This window comes from Bufo bufo, chromosome 7, assembly GCF_905171765.1.
Source record: "Bufo bufo chromosome 7, aBufBuf1.1, whole genome shotgun sequence".
Lineage (NCBI taxonomy): Eukaryota > Metazoa > Chordata > Amphibia > Anura > Bufonidae > Bufo > Bufo bufo.
The window spans coordinates 212,507,233-212,524,868 of record NC_053395.1 but is presented as its reverse complement, the minus strand read 5'-3'; the positions used below and the strand labels follow the sequence as shown (position 1 = coordinate 212,524,868).

At 40.8% G+C, this 17,636-nt stretch overlaps 1 protein-coding gene across 1 annotated transcript in view; it reads right to left on the bottom strand.

Moving 5' to 3' along the window:
* The window catches only part of LRP1B (LDL receptor related protein 1B), a 1,344,280-nt gene that overhangs the window by 273,263 nt on the left and 1,053,381 nt on the right, over nucleotides 1–17,636 (bottom strand). The window contains exons 45-47 of the mRNA XM_040441523.1: nucleotides 4,951–5,143; nucleotides 2,431–2,556; nucleotides 159–287 (exon numbers count right to left, since the gene is read on the bottom strand). Coding sequence (XP_040297457.1) covers nucleotides 159–287; nucleotides 2,431–2,556; nucleotides 4,951–5,143 — 448 coding nt within the window. The remainder of the gene's footprint in view (nucleotides 1–158; nucleotides 288–2,430; nucleotides 2,557–4,950; nucleotides 5,144–17,636) is intronic.

Here is a 17,636-nt window from a genome sequence, read left to right as displayed (position 1 = left end):
TTCTTAATCAACATTTATAGGTCAACATCTTTTTTAGAAATGTAATAAAACTGTAGATAATAAAAATAAGATATTATAGTTAAACTATATATTCACTTATATTCATTCTGAAGTTATCATATCTAATGCAGAAATGCTTTAATGTACTTGAAACTCACCACAATACGAATGCTTCTCATCTGATCTGTCTTTACAGTGTGCAATGCCATCACAGGTCAGTTCATACTCAATGCATTCACCATTCCCACATTCAAACTCAGAAAACATGTTGCAAGATGAATTTCTGGCTGAAAGGATAAAAAACAAAATAATGGGTCAACATTTATAAAATGAAGAGTAAATAATAAAAATCATATTGAAGATCATTTGTGAAGTGACTTTATTTTAGATGGATTAGAATAATAAATGATTGTAAAAGTGGACCATCCCTTTAAGTAATTCTAATATACTGTATAACAGGAAAAACTTTCTAATAGTTGAGACTCCAGATCAGTTAAACAATTAATCATAAGGCTCCATGGTAGCAACTGGTAACACAGCAGCCATAGTAAAACTGCAAGTTACTGTGAGCACTGCTTTACCTTAATATTTAAATTTAGGGGGGAAAGTTGCAGGAGACTTTTGACAATCTCAAAACTTCTGAACGTGTTGGAATTCTTGCCATTATTGTGTTTGTTTCTCCCATAACGAAGCACTGAAATTGTTCATGCTGTTCATGCCCTTCAGCATCTCTTCTGCCCAGCGGGCATGGCTGCTGGAGTATGTACCCTTCTTGATGCTCAGTGTTGGTTTCTGTTAGCTAGCTTCCTTCCTGCTGCTTGTTCCCTTGCAACATGAATGCTGTCCCTGGCTTTAAAGGGTTATGGCCCACAAGGCTTAATATGTCCCCACCCAATAGCAGTGTTTCTTTGGGTATTTGTCACCTGCCACTATGACAAGGTGTCTGAGCTTTAGGTTCCTAGCTTGTCCTAATCCTGAAACATTGAACTACTCCTGTGTCCAACCTCTGCCTGTTTACCATTAGCAGTGTGCTTCCTGTCCTGACCCCTGCCCGGTTGTCATATTGACTCTGTGTTCCCCTCCCTGATCTACCGACTGACTACCATACTGCACAAACCCTGCCTGTTCTTACCTTGGCTTGTTCACTAACCATGCTTTTGCCTGTCCCCTTAGTTTCAATCACAGCTGTCTCTTGACCCACCTGGGTTAGAAGCCTCTGAACAGAGACTACTAGTAGAGATAGTGGCTTACTCGCCCCTGCAGCAAAGTCCAGATCCCCGCTTTGGGGTAAAATGTTAAAAATTAGGGGTCCACCTTAACAATACCCTCAAGAATAGCCCCAAACCAAATCCATTCAGTAGTTACAATGGGTCCACATCTGCTGCATTACACATAGCCACTGTTTTACTTGTCATCTTACCCCATAACCTATAAGTTACCATGAAGCCATAACCTTAAAGGGATTGTGCAAGAATATGGAGGTTATGGCAAAGTCATGTACTTAGCAGGACCTATATAGGAAAAATTACTTACCTGCTCCATGGTGCTGGCTCCCCGCTCCTTCATTTTCAGGCCTGGGATGGTTTGCTGGGTTCAGTCGATGTCAACATCCGGTTTGACAACACTGCAGGCAATCACTGGCTATGACCGGCTCCTTTTACGTCATGAAAAATGGTAACATGCCACAAGGGGTTCCAGTTTCCGCCGCGGCCAGTAATTGGCTACAGTGATGTCAAACCGGATTTTGACATCGAAGGAGCCAAGGTGACCATTGCAGGTCTGAAGGAGAAGGAACGTGGATTCAGCAGGGGGAAGCAGGTAAGTAATCCTTCCTTTAATGTTCCGGTCAAGTTGTGAGGGGGTGGCAAACCCCCCCCCCATTCTTGCACAGCCCCTTTAAAGTGGATCTGTCATTAAATTATACTACCCTCTGAAAGGGATGCATTTATGGGGACAGGTCTTCTGTTCGATTTGACAAAATGGCACGAAAGATATTGCCATTTGGTCAGCCAGCTGTTAATCCCAGCTAACACAGATAGGGGAGGTGCACTCCTTATGCATACATCGGACTCAAAAACTAGGTCTGTTGAGTTTTTTTATCACACCTGTTGACCAAACAGTACAATTTGTCCCAATACTATAGGTCCCATTTGCTTTAGTACAACTAATTATAGGAAGAGTGGGACTTTAAGTTTCCAGAATGTTACGGTTTCTGAATGCAAATCAAGACAAAACTTATCAGCGTCACCAGTCTTCCCAGAAGCCATATCTTATTTTTATCATTATTTTTACTATGTACAACAGAAAATAAAAAATGACAGCTGTATGACATGCAGTATGCAAGTAAACCTAAAAGATACGCCATGCAATATTAATGTGCTATAGCGCTTGTTTTCTTTGCAGTGTCTCGGTGTAGAATATATTACTTACTCACACATCTGTTGTCATCTAATAATACTCGGTCTCCTCTGCACGAACAGTTGACGCGACCGTCAGCAGTAAGAAGACAAAGGTCATGGCAACCTCCATTTATGTAGGAACATGGCGACGAGTCACCTTAGAAAAAAACAAATGGGAAATATGTTGTATATATGCTAGCAGGAACGTTGGTGTCCATTGTGGACAATAACTTTTTTAATTGAATAATTCCACAAATATCATCTAGGTTATTCACCTGCTAGGACTTCCAGCAATGAATTATAATCTGTGGTTGAACTTGGTAGTAGGTGCTCACTTTTCCTGCAGTGCCACCATAGAAGAATTTAGTGTAAGTATGACATGGCACCCATAAAAAATCTGTGGCTTGTCTATTTCATGCATGAATGTGTTGAGTCCGATGTAGGTCTCTGTAGACACTCTGCGCTGAAGCTAACTCGTAAAACTCCTGCCTTTTCAAGGGGATGTCTCACAAGAAATTATCTGTCCAAATGCCCCAGTGTGGCATATGGACCTTATGAGCCCCTCACTAAGCTAGAACAAACAGCCACCCTGTAAGAGCTTTTCTGGCGAACCCAACCCATTCATGGGTTACATGGTGGGCCATGCATTCATTCAACTGGTTGACATGTAATGATACATTACCTATGCAATTACAACCTGTCACCAAAGGTTGACCAGTAATGATCATCTGATCATTGGGCCAGTATATAATGGGACATTCCATTATAAAGGTTGTCCTACACTCTTAAAAAAAAATTGGGGATGGCTAAGCATGGTGTGTCATTATAAACAAATCCACCCAGATTGTCTGGTTATCCAGGTTCCTGAGGTGTAGCTCTTTCCCCACCTTTTCCACCCTGAGGCCACTGAATGATCGGCATTTATGATATACAGGGGTCTGCACATCATACATGCAGCTAGGTGGGGACCAGAAGCAGAGGGGACAGAGTTGCATCCTAGAAATCTTGATGATCAGACCAGGTGAGTCTGTTTTTATGTTTATACACTATGCTACGCCATCCCCAATTTTTTTTTAACAGCCACTTTAATTAAGAAAGTTCCAAACCAGACAATCACTTTATACAGCAAGAAACATTCATGAATAATCCATTGATAATATAATATTGAATTCAAAATGGCAAAAGTCTCAGCTTGTAGTTGGATGGAGAATTCATCATTACATGCATCCCGTCGGAATCACTTGATGGAATCAATTTGATGCATATGTCACTGTACAAGCAGAATATCTGGGTAAAGCCTTGCTAAGCATCCCTTGACTGATGTAGTTCAGTAGGATTTCTGCTTTGAATTGAATCCCCGAGTAGTCTGAGATAGTCTGGTTGCTAGGAATATGCAGCAAGAAAAGCCTTGTGATTAGGCAATGTTATCCCTAGCAACCAGACTGTCAGGCATAACTCAAGAATTAAAATCAAAACAGGATCGAGAATGTTTTGACTACAGGGAAGCTAGAAAGACATAAATTATACCTCTTCCTATCTGTGTTATTAATTAGACTAATCTAAACATACATTTAGATAGAGTACCACTTTAAATGACTTAAAGGGTCACCCATTCCCATCTTTTAATGTCATTGTATATAACAGTGATGATTCTGTAGAAGTCAGAACTCCAGGACCCATTTACATCAGAGGGTCAAAGAGCCTGAGGTTCCTTTGGTTCATCCCCTGCACAGCAGACCTCCCGGCCATCTTTTGCATCTGCCCCATGCAAAGGAAATGCCGTAAGAGGGGCTTAAATAGTATTTGATGGCATATCCTAACAAATAGCCACCACTCACCATTGTCGGATTACCCCTTTAAGTGCAGCTTTCTCAAGCTTTATCTTTTTGCCTCACTTATAAATGTTCTGTGACCAATTTTCTGCATTATGTTGACTTACACAGAGTAGATTTTAAATTCATTTTCACCAAGCTGAACATACTATATCGTAATTTCCCCAAATTTTTTGCAGACTGTCTCAGTATATGACTCACTGTCATTTGGGAAAACGAAGGAAGAGTAAAATTCGCTAGTGGGCATATTACAATATAATGTGTTGAATTCTGTGCGTCATCTGAAAAGCTTTGTCAAAATCCTTCCATTTTTCTTAGCAGGATGGTTTTCAGGGCTGACAGAAACTCTGCTTTATAGACTAAATAAATAATACAAAAAGCGGAAATGATTCTGTCTGAAAATACTCCGGTAACTATTTTAAAAAAATGGGAATGAGATTTAAAGCATATTTTCATCATGCATAGTTTAGAAGCCAGACTGAAGCTTTTGCTGCTGTAACAGATTTAGCTTGCAATACCATGCCAAACCACAAGGTGTGCTGTTAAGAGTCAATACAATCACAAAGCATTTTCAATCCTGTACAATACTGTAAAGCACCACCTAGTGGTAGGACTTTAAAGTATAGTTATTGACCATAGTTAATATGTTTTATTTTATATTTTTTACAGTGCACATCTGTAGAAAAACCAATGTCTCAATATTTTATATTTCCACTTACAGCTGTTGGTGTCATTGGCCACTGCTATGATGCCCATAGGTTGATGAGGGATATCTGCTCGCAGAACCTTTGTCTCCCCTCCGGTGTATTTGTTGGAGCGTAAAATTGCTCTTCTTACCCAATCTGACCAGAATATATAGTTATCATAAATGGCCATACTTAGGAATGTGCCAGGTCCCGATCTAACAATTACCTGCAAGAAAAGAAACATCTTGTAAGAACTTGCTTAATCCATTGCAATTCTTGTCTTATTTTAATCCATCTTTAATTTTACCAAAATTGCGTCAAATTCATTTTGTTTAGAATCTACTCTTAACCAGCTAAAGAAAAAATTCCGGCCCATCTGGAATATGCCATGAATGTTAGATAGGTGCAGGTCCCCCCCTCTGGGACCTGCTATTATCTCCAGAACAGGACCCCCAAAGTGAGCAGAGGTCAGCTGGGTATGCTTGGCCACCTCTACATTCACAGCTATTGGACTGCCAAAAATTGCCTGAGTCAGCTCTTAGCTATTTTCAGAGCTCCCATAGCTGGAAAAGGAAGATGGCCACATAGGAGTGGCTTCTTTCTGTTCACTTTGGGGTCCCGTTATGGAGATAAGAGCAGGTCCCAGTCGGCAATGTCTTAAGGACCACTTTTGTGTCCGAGCCTGGGTACCCTGAATGATCCTCTCCCGAGCTGTTTTACATTTAGACCATTTTCAATGCCCAAAAACAGGCACAATTTTAGACCTGGCATGAGTGGGGCGAAGTCACCCGAAATACAAGTATTTAAGAATAGCAAATTACCCCCTCTGTAAATATTATTAAATTAGGCTTTCAAGGATAAATATGTGGGTCAGTTTAAGACCTTGCAAATATTTGCTTTAGATGCTCGTCATATTTGTGCCAGATGAATATTATGGACAACACAGCGGTTCTTTCTTATCCTATAATCCCGGTATCATGTGTAGGCAACAGGTCATTCTTAAGTCACACCAGGATAGAAAAAAAGAGCCAAGACGTTCAAGAAGTGAGCTCAATTTACATGTAAATCCATTCAGACCATTTGCATAAGTAATGTTTAAGGCTTTACTAACCAATTAATTTAGACCCATGTGTAAGAAAAATACTTTGAAGTATAGGCAATATTAATCTGCCTTGTTTGTAAATTAGGGTTTGGGATATTGATTTTAGGAATTACTTAAGAAGCTTTGAAATCCCACCGCGCATGAATACCGCTTTCCCTTCACTGTTTATAATGCAGCAGGGAGATTTGGGGAAATCTAGAAAATTCATAAAAAGTCATATTGCTGCAAGGATTTCTCTAAGTGCAATTAAAGCCACCATTTAATATGAATATATTACAGGTTGTGTGATGCTCAGCTGAATTCTTGACCTGAAATAACTGAAATTGTCTGAGCATGCCAAGATATGCCAATCAATGCACCACTTCAAGCCTCTGTTAAAGGGAGCTTGTACCAGGAAATTCACTGATAAACCAGGCACCTTAAACTTGGCGATCCTTTGCCTCATTTTGGAGAAAAGGGACTTTTAATCCACATGCAAATTAAAAGTTTGTTGCACCGAGGTTGGGCCAGACCCTGCCTCTCCTTTGTCAGATCTCTTCTTTTTTTTTTTATTTGTTTTATTTTTATTTTGGAAAGTCATAAAATTAGTACATAGACCAATTTAGAACAGATCAGTGTATATAATATAACAATCATAAATATCCTTATAACCCCCCCCCCCCCCCCATTGGCTGTCGTTCCCCTCAGTTCATTCCAATACAACATACAATAAATACGTTAGAGATATCTACGTGGCTCTGCGTGCTACTCTCCGCTTCCTTTCAATATCCTCATAAATTTTAATTTGTTGAAGGTATAGATCCCACTCCCTTGAAGAGGGCTGGGAGACAGAACCCCAGTACTTCACCAATCCTTTGTCAGATCTCTGCACAATCGTCTTGCCTAGCCCCGTCAACCCAAACCATGAGTTCAAAAAATGGAGTGCAACCCACTGTAATGCTTCATTAGTCCTGTAGTGGCGCTGCAGAAGAACTGAATTCTTGCTGTCGGCTTAGCTTCAAAAAGTTTAAGTAAAAAGAATTATCTAAAGTTTGCTTTCTCTATTGGGTTTATGGAAGGCTAGTCTATTAAATATGATGGATGATAATTGTCATAATTTACAAGATACAAACAGATTTGGAAACTAAGAGAAATGTCACATTCATTAGGTTCACTCTTGTAGGAGGCCTGACATTTCAAGATTCATAAAATGCAGCAGATAAATAAGAATACACAATTTTCTTTATATTAAAATATTCTTATTGAGAAAAGAAAATGTGAAGGACTTTTTAAAGTGCATCAACCAAACAGAGCAGATGCAAAGATTCTGAGACCAGGCTAAAAGCCACTTTGGAACCAATAAAGTGGGTCTCTTGTAGAGCTGGGCACCATGCGCTCCATGTATCAGCAGTGGCAGCAGGTCCTAACGGTTATGGAAGGGGCAGAGGATCTACTACAATGTAAATTCCAGAATTTAGAAGACCTTCATTTACTTCTTCCACTTGATAACAGGTGACTGTTTTTCTGTATGAACTGTCTAGGTGTGAACGAACAACAAAACTGCAAATGGACTGTCGCACTGTTTTGTTGCCATATGTGTGAATAAAAAACTGAAGATTTTGAGTTACAAACTGGTCTTTGCTTCTATATTGCATTCGCTTGTCCTGTCTACCAGGGCGAATCCCCACAGCTACTAAAAAAATATAATATTTTTGTACATGTTGGAAGTGCAATTATTCATGAGTGGCCTTCTTTTTGTTGTTACTTTTAGTATTTCATGTATGTACACAGTGACTCCACCAGCAGAATAGTAAGTGCAGCTCTGGAGTATAATACAGGATGTAACTCAGGATCAGTACAGGATAAGTAATGCAATGTATGTACACAGTGACTCCACCAGCAGAATAGTGAGTGCAGCTCTGGAGTATAATACAGGATGTAACTCAGGATCAGTACAGGATAAGTAATGTAATGTATGTACACTGTGACTCTACCAGCAGAATAGTAAGTGCAGCTCTGGAGCATAATACATAATATAACTCAGGATCAGTACAAGATAAACAATGTATGTACACAGTAACTCTAACAGCAGAATAGTGAGTGCAGCTCTGGAGTATAATACAGGATATAACTCAGTATCAGTACAAGATAAGTAATGTAATGTATGTACACAGTAACTCTAACAGCAGAATAATGAATACAGCTCTGGAGTATAATACAGGATGTAACTCAGGATCAGTATAGGATAAGTAATGTATGTACACAGTGACTGCACCAGCAGAATAGTGAGTGCAGCTCTGGAGTATAATACAGGATGTAACTCCGGATCAGTACAGGATAAGTAATGTATGTACACAGTGACTGCACCAGCAGAATAGTGAGTGCAGCTCTGGAGTATAATACAGGATGTAACTCAGGATCAGTACAGGATAAGTAATGTAATGTATGTACACAGTGACTGCACCAGCAGAATAGTGAGTGCAGCACTGGAGTATAATACAGGATGTAACTCAGGATCAGTACAGGATAAGTAATGTAATATATGTACACAGTGACTCCACCAGCAGACTAGTGAGTGCAGCTGTGGAGTATTATACAGGATGTAACTCAGGATCAGTACAGGATAAGTAATGTATGTACACAGTGACTGCACCAGCAGAATAGTGAGTGCAGCTCTGGAGTATAATACAGGATGTAACTCAGGATCAGTACAGGATAAGTAATGTAATGTATGTACACAGTGACTCCACCAGCAGAATAGTGAGTGCAGCTCTGGAGCATAATATAGGATGTAACTCAGGATCCCCAGGGGAGTAGCTTACAGGCTATTGGGTCATTTACCTTGGATGCTAGATGTCAGAAGGACATCAGAAAGCTACTCTGCCTTGAGCAGTTTATTTAGCTACAGCGCTAAGAAGTAGGTTGCAAACCTAAAATAACACAGCAGGCTGGTATATAATCACACTATTTAAGTTGGTACCTGAAGGATGCAAACAGCAGGACACAAAGGAAAGTCGCTATTGCCATTGATTACAATGGATTCAAAACTATGTGTTATGTTATTTTCAGAAAGACTCTTTCCAGGTAGCACAAAAAAAAATCCTTCCTTGAATTCATTATTTTATTTTTGGAACAGACATGTGATGGTACCTTAAGTTCAAATTTGTGTAGATCTCAATTCTTTATATGTCATCACCGAGAGAGAGCCATTCACATAATTTTTATTATTAGGCAGTTATACATTTATCCCATGAAGATACTATTCAGTTTAATTTAAGTTGAGTCATGAAGTTTCAGCGAGTTGTCACCTGCCAGATGGCAGAACAAAGGCTCGTTGTGACAGTGCTCGCGCAGCATTATGTGCAGTACATAGAAAGTGTGCCAGTCTAGCTTCATATTACCTTAATGGATGCCAGGAACTGTGCATAGGAAATTCTCTAAATACAGTCTTCACATTCAGGTGCAGATTTGATTTGATTTCCAGTTAGGAAATATATTTGGAAGTTTTGGGTATGGCACCGACTAATTGTTAGGAGGAAACGCGAATATCCATCATGGTAAGCCTACCGTATAAAAGGGTAATCTGTTTTGCAGGGCAAAAGTAAGCAATGGAATTACCCTTTTTAAGGCTGAGTGTATATTATGTTCTGTCATAGTAAGGACAGAAAAACCAAATAACTGCTGCGCCAGATCTGTCACATGATGGACACCAAGAGTGCCAGATGGACCTAATTGACTATGTTTTCCAACTATTTTACCCAGATTTTTAATGAAATGCGGTATGAAGAATCCTAAAAGTGCTTACACACAGTAGATTTTTATTTATTTATTTATTTTCATTTTTATAAACAATTTTTATAAATTGGTTCCAGTCATCTGATGAATGAAACAGATACAATTTCTGTAAACACAAGATCTTTCTTACCTGTTCCCTGTCGTTCCGGTCCTCTGCTGTGTCCATGTTCCGGTCCCCGAAATGAATTGCTTCAGCAGTGAAATGGCCAGAAGCAGCACGTCACCGCTGAAGCCAGTAATTGGCTGCAGAAGAGCATGTGACCATGTCCATGCAACACCAGAAGAAAATAAGTCGGGGATCGGAACATAGACACAGTGGGGAGCAGGTAAGCATGATTTTCTGTTTACGAAAGCAGGCTGTGAGCATTTGATGATAAAGGAGTATTCCCAGAGAACTCTTTTAAATTGGGCCTGCTAGATGGGAAAACAATCTATAGATTAGAGCTAATCAGCTCTGAGCTGCTGAAAAGAGCATCCTCTATCCTGCAGGATTAGTCATGCCCATGTATTGCAGCATTACAGAAATGTACATGGAGTGCAGGAATAGCAGAGATTGTAGTAGAGCTCCTTGGTGGTGCTGCTTGACAGAAACACCACTCTAAGGCCCCTTTTTACACGGCGAGTATTCCGCGCGGATGCGATGCGTGACGTGAACTCATTGCACCTGCACTGAATCCTGACCCATTCATTTCTATGGGGCTGTGCACACGAGCGGTGATTTTCACGCATCACTTGTGCGTTGCGTGAAAATTGCAGCATGCTCCTCTTTGTGCGTTTTTCACGTAACGCAGGCCCCATAGAAATGAATGGGGTCGCGTGAAAATCGCAAGCATCCGCAAACAAGTGCGGATGCGGTGCGATTTTCACGCACGGTTGCTAGGTGACGATCGGGATGGGGACCCGATCATTATTATTTCCCCTTATAACATGGTTGTAAGGGAAAATAATAGCATTCTGAATACAGAATGCTTAGTACAATAGCGCTGGAGGGGTTAAAAAAAAAAATATATATTTTTAACTCACCTTAATCCACTTGTTCGCGCAGCCGGCATCTCTTCTGTCTTTATCTGTGAGCAATAGGATCTTTGATGAAGTCACTACGCTCATCACATGATACATCACCATGGTGATGGATCATGTGATGGACCATGTGATGAACGCAGTGACGTCATCAAAGGTCCTATTCCTCACAGATGAAGACAGAAGAGATGCCGGCTGCGCGAACAAGTGGATTAAGGTGAGTTAAAATTATTTTTATTTTTTTTAACCCCTCCAGCCCTATTGTACTATACATTCTGTATTCAGAATGCTATGATTTTCCCTTATAACCATGTTATAAGGGGAAATAATACAATCTACACTAAAACTAACCCAAACCTGAACTTCTATGAAGAAGTTCGGGTCTGGGTACCACAGTCGGTTTTTTATCACGCACGTGCAAAACACATTGCACCCGTGCGATAAAAACTGAACATCGGAACGCAATCACAGTCGAAAACTGACTGCAATTGCGCTCCTACTCGCGTGGGTTTGCCGCAATGCATCGGGACGCATCTGGACCTTAATCCGGACACGCCCGTGTGAAATAGGCCTAACACCCAGGAAAAGATGACTTAGTGCTCATTTAGCCTTGTCTTCATACCAGAAGGTTTGGGCTTAAATTCCCGATAACAGTCCTAATTTTGCTGGGTAATCCTGAAAACCAGACAACAAAAGGTTCAAGTAAATGGAACGAGCACTTGTAATCATGCTGAAGCAGCACTCTCTTCAAACAGCTGATCGGTGGAGGTGCCGAGTATTGGACCTGCGCTGATCTGATATTGATGACTTAGGCTACATGCACACGAACGTTGTTTGTTTCCGTTTCCATTCCCTTTTTTTTTTGCGGATAGGATGCGGACCCATTCATTTCAATGGGTCCGCAAAAAATGCGGACAGCACACCGGGTGCTGTCCACATCAGTTTGTCCGTTCCGTAGCCCTGCCAAAAAAATAGAACATGTCCTAATCTTGTCTGTTTTAGGCACTGTTACAATGGATCCGCAAAAAAAAAACGGATGTCATCCGTTGTTTTTTTTTTGCGGACTGCAAAACACATACGGTCGTGTGCATGTAGCTTAAAGCTACATGCAGACGAACGTTGTTTGTTTCCATGTCCGTTATGTTTTTTTGGCGGATAGGATGCAGACCTATTCATTTCAATGGGTCCGCAAAAAATGCGGACAGCACACCGGGTGCTGTCCGCATCAGTATGCCCGTTCCGTCGCCCCACAAAAAAAATAGAACATGTCCTATTCTTGTCCGTTTTAGGCATTGTTACAATGGTTCCGCAAAAAAAAAAAAAAACGGACCTCAAAACACATATGGTCGTGTGCATGCAGCCTAATACTGAGGAAAGATCATCAATATCGACCCACTGCACAACCCCTTTAAAATTGGTGTTTTTTTATCTTCCCCCTAAAAGTAAAATAATAGAAGTAATTTAATACACCCAAAAATGGTTAAAAAAACACACAACTCGTCACGGAAAATTCAAGGTCTCATATACTAAATTGAATAAAAAATAAAATAAGTTATGAGTGCTGAAACACAGAGAGGGGAAATGTTACTGGTCCTTAAAGAGATTTTCTGACTTAAGTCATCAGTATAGGTCATCAGTATCTTATCCGTGGGGATCCAACACCCGGGACCCCCTCCAATCAGCTGATTGTGGAAGCCTTGGCGCTCACTGCAGCTCCTGTGAGTGCCGCAACCTCTTCTCAGGTTACCAAGCACAGCGCCATACTTTGCATAGTGGCTGTGCTGGGTATCACAGCTCAGCCCCGTTCGGGGACTTGAATAGGGCTGGGCTGCGCCTAGGCCAAGTGACCGATGAATGTGATGTCACTGGCCTAGGATAAGCTGCAAGAAGGCCGCGGTTCTACTGTGAGCACCATGGCGTGGTCAAACAGATGATCGGAGGGGGTCCCAGATGTCGGATACCACCAATCAGAAGCTTACGGAGAGGACTGGTCATCAATATTAAAAACTTGGAAAACCTTTTAAAGGCTAAACTTAGTTATGTCCTTAAGGCGTTAAAATGCATGTTAGTCACCTGAGTTCTGCACCAACTTTATTTACATCAGATATAATTTCAAAATCTACAATACAAAAAATGACATTTTCAAGAAGTGGAGGGTGTAGTTTTCAAAGTGCCTGTTGGGGGGGCCTAATGGGAACCCTCAAATATAATAGTTTTATACAAAGGGAACTCGGAAGTGCATCTTCCCCAGCAATGAGAATTTATTTCTGTAGCCAGTGCTTTGAGAGATGTAGAAAAGAAGTAGTGGAAGTTGGAAGCAGGGAGGTAGGAAATATTTGGGGATCATCGGAATATTATACCCTAACAGCTAAGATTTAAAAATAAATAAACTAGCCTTTCTAAATCAGCATGAAGATAAGAAATATATCCAAAATGTTTCATTTCTGCTGATTTTGTAGAAACCCCAAAGGCAGTAATAATATCGCTTTGTATCCACTAAAACAAGTTGTCATTCCCTTGATATGTGGAACCATAGTTCTACCTAAGGATAAGAACAGATGTAGTTGAGTTATTGAACACAATCTCAAAGATATCAGTATGAACCAGCTCTGTGGAGGAACAGACAGCTTGAGAGATGTTTGATTGTAGTGGAGCGCTTCAAATGAATCAGTTTTCTTCACAACATTTACAAACCCCTCATGCTGGTGTTATACAATTCTATGACAACTTGTGGCCGTTTTACAGAATACATAAGGGGACCAGGCAAAAAAAAAAAAAAAAAGCTGTCTCCTTATAATAATACAGTGCAAGGAATCTTATTGATTTGGGAGAAATTTGAAATTTCATCAGCATTACACAAAGTGCTCAATGAGAAGGTTACATTCACAATTTGCATAGTAAGGAGAGCTTAGGAACTTAGTGCATGGCATTATACAGTAAGCTCCTCAGCTCCCTCTAGTGGTGGCAGCAGGAAGTCATAATGTTGTCTTCTAAAGAATCATTTCAGTGGAAAAAAAAAAACATTGACAGCTCTTATGACCCTATACCTAGACCTATTACCTGTTAAAATTTTCATTTCACACTGAGAAAAAGATGGATTGCTTCCTTTCCATTGGATGATGTGACAATGCAGTGCCTCCCCCCCCCCCCCCCCCCCCCGTGCTACAGTGTTGTTTCTGCAGACAAGGGTCAACATCTGCCTACATTACCCATTTCTTGCATCAACCACTGCATAACAGGGTGATCCGATAACAGGGGATCTTGATTTAGCCTCGGGGTGAAAAATGGATGGCAAAATGTCAGGAATAGAGAAGAATAGGAACAAGAAAGTCCCCTGTCTGCGGATCATATACACACAGGATAGGCCAAAATGTCTGATGGGGATGGGTACCACACCTATTAGGAGATTGGGGGTCCACTAATCCCAAGTTCATCAATTCCCTGTGTAGTACCACAAATTGTTTATATTGTTGTGTACTGATTTTTTTTCTTGGCTGTTGCTACCAGCAAGGAAGGAATGACAAAAGTTAACAGAAACAGGGTTAACGACTGTTCCTCTCTTCTTGACAGGAGTGGGATGGTCCAGCTCCAAGAAAAGAGGGGGAGTTCCTGTCTAGAGACAGAGAGGAGAGAAAGCAATCTGAAAATCTGTTTCTGTTACCAAATTCTCCAGAGAGAACTACTCCAATTGTCCTGAGGTCAAGCTATGAGATTCCAAACAGCAGTGTGAACTGCTACATCAGAATATACAGACACTGCTGTAAGGTGAGGGACTACAGTTAAGCCACCCATCACCAAACAACCACTAGGCCAGTATCACCTAAGTGCTGAATTGCCACCAACCAACCTGCCGCCATATCCTTTCTGGTGCCAGAAAGAATTGCACTTAAAGCCTGCTGCTACTGTATGTATTTGAAGATTTACCTTGCACTTAGTAAAAAGGACTTTGTTACCTTTATCTGTGGCCTCATTTTTCACTACTATAATTATACTGCTCTGATCCCTAGGGAGCAATGGCCTGAGGGAGTACACTGACACAACTCTTAGGCCTCATGCTCACGGACGTTTGCCTTTGAAATGATAGGAAAAAACGGACACGGACACGGATCACGGACGCGGATGACAATCTTGTGTGCACCCGTCATTTTTCACGGACCCATTGACTTGAATGGATCCGTGAACCGTTGTCCGTGAAAAAAATAGGACAGGTCATATTTTTTTCACGAACTGGAAACACGGATCACGGACGCGGATGCCAAACGGTGCATTTTCCGATTTTTCCACTGACCCATTGAAAGTCAATGGGTCCATGGAAAAAAAACTGAAAACGGAACAACGGCCGTGGATGCACACAACGGTCGTGTGCATGAGGCCTCAATCAGGGCCACTACCACTCCTATCCAGTGTACCGACTCCTCAGGAGGTCACTGCACTTGTCTCTTCAGTCTTTATAGAATTCAGTGGAGAGGTGGTTATGCTTATACATGGCCTGTTAAAATAAATCCATTGTAGTTGTGGAAATAAGTGAGCATTTCTTGCTTTGTTCTTTCTGTAAATTCTATAGGCCTTAATGGAGAGTTCAGCATGCAAGTGTTGCCAACTCTCCATGGATATATATGGAGTCAGAAATCAAGGGTTCATTAGACCTCTGTTACCCTGAGGTGGTACACTAAGAGATGGACAGACAGGGTGCAAAAAAATAAATAAATAAAGTCTCACTTGTTACAGGCTCTCAATTTTCAGCACCAAGCTACCATTTCCTTTGTGGAACCGTAAAGGTTTATAAGCTGTCTTCATGCACATCACTGATATCGACCAGTCAGTGGCCTCAGCGCTGACAGCGGTCTTGTGCTGTGCCTGGACACATCATTGCTTAGGCCATTGACTGGTGTGGAGGTGAATGGAGCTCGGCCCTGGACCCGGAGCACCTGTGACAGGTGACTTTTTTTCTTTTTTTTTTTACATTTTGCACCATGCCCGGCCATCTTAACAGGGGTTCTCAGTCTTGGAAAATCCTGTTAACTTCATGAATAATCACAGAATACTTAAAGGGGTTATCCAAGTTAAAAAAAAATACACAAATAAATCTCTGTAAATCTGATGGCCAGCAATATATACATAAGCTAAGCAAGTTTTAGACAAAAAAAAACGGATATTTGCTAATTTCCCTAGTTCTGTTCTGGCCCTATGTTGACATGCAGTTGCAGAGCTGTGGGGGTTTGTAACAATCTCTGAGGTTTTCCTCATGAATATTTCTGGGTGTCAACAAAGACTGTCTTTCCCCTGCATGCAGTTTGAGTTCTGGGATACTCATGTTGTATGTGTGGAACTACAAGTCCCAACTGTACAGTACAGTGACATTGCTGATACACACAGGATCCTTCCCCTACCCTTACACAGCAGAAGAGTACAGAGAAGAGAACTTCTCTGGTCTTTGTCAGCTCCGTGTCTGCAGGGTGAGGAGGGAGGAAAGATCCTGAGCACAGCATTTGTGAAGAAGATACCCTGCAGCTGCTCAGCATCTGAGGCAGAGCCTCCAGCTCTGAGTCTGTGCTGCTGATGGTAGAAGGGGTTAAACTTTAATGAAGAATCCAGTGGGAGGGGAGACACAGGGCAAACAGGTCAGCTAGCAGATCAGGCAGTGCAGGGGGCATGGCCAGTAGATCTGGCAGTGCAGGGGGTGTGGTCAGCAGATCAGGCAATGTAAGGGGCATGGCTTGTTTCTTCAACCAGCACAGCGTCGTTCCATGCAGAGAGGCAGAACTGCTCCCTCAGGCTCGTGCACAGAACATTATAATAGCAGGAAAGAAGCTGACATCGCAGATCATGTGACGCTCAGCTAAAGAGGATAACGGGGACTGCATAGATGAAGTAAGTGAATTGAAAACCCCTTACATTTGCATAGTCAGAAACATACAAAGAACAACAAAAAAATAGGACACCCCTTTAACAAAGAAAGCCAAAATAACAAAATATCAATCTATTATTTGGATGATTATGCTGTAGTTTGCAGTGCATCCTTGCACTTCTAATATCCTGTTTAGATATGGGGTAAAGATGGGGAGATGCAATTGTGAGATGGAAAAAAAGAAAAGCTTTTACATGTCTCTACTCTTTCTAATAGGACTAACATTTGTACCTACTTTGTATTTTACAGGCGATTGGACTGTGACTAGTGAGTAATTGAGTGAATATAAAAATCAATGCACTTAATGTGTTTAAATGCAACCAACCATACATACTACAAGACGCTGGCATCTCCAAAAAAATATATAAAAAATAAAAATTAAAGAAGTTCAGTGAGATGGTATACTTAAATGAACAATATTTTTTTTTAAAGTGAAAAAAAAAACAGTTTTTATGCTTCTCTCACATGGAAGATTTCTGATGGAAGAAAAAAAACTACTATGAAATAACTTTGCAGTTAAATATCGAATAAAATATTAAGTTACACTCATAAGACAATTTTACACCACGCTATAAAGTGAGAAATTCCTGGGCAATTATTACATTTTAATCAATATGAGTTGGATTATGACTTTGTGGTGCTGTGTTTTACGGTAACGGCAGCCATCTATAAAAGAGAGTAATAAAGGAAATAGCCTGCGTTTGATGAAAATATTAAACACATGAATACTCCTGTTAAACTACAATATTTGCCCGTAATATAGATGGAAGCTAGAAAACCCTGATGCTTCTTGTCCTTCAATTTTCTTAAACTACAGCAGTAAGTTAAGGGCTAGAGACGCGTAGAATTATGTCAGTTGTCATTTACAAAGATTTATGTAGCTCTCCCAAAAGTGACAGGGACACAAGTGATACT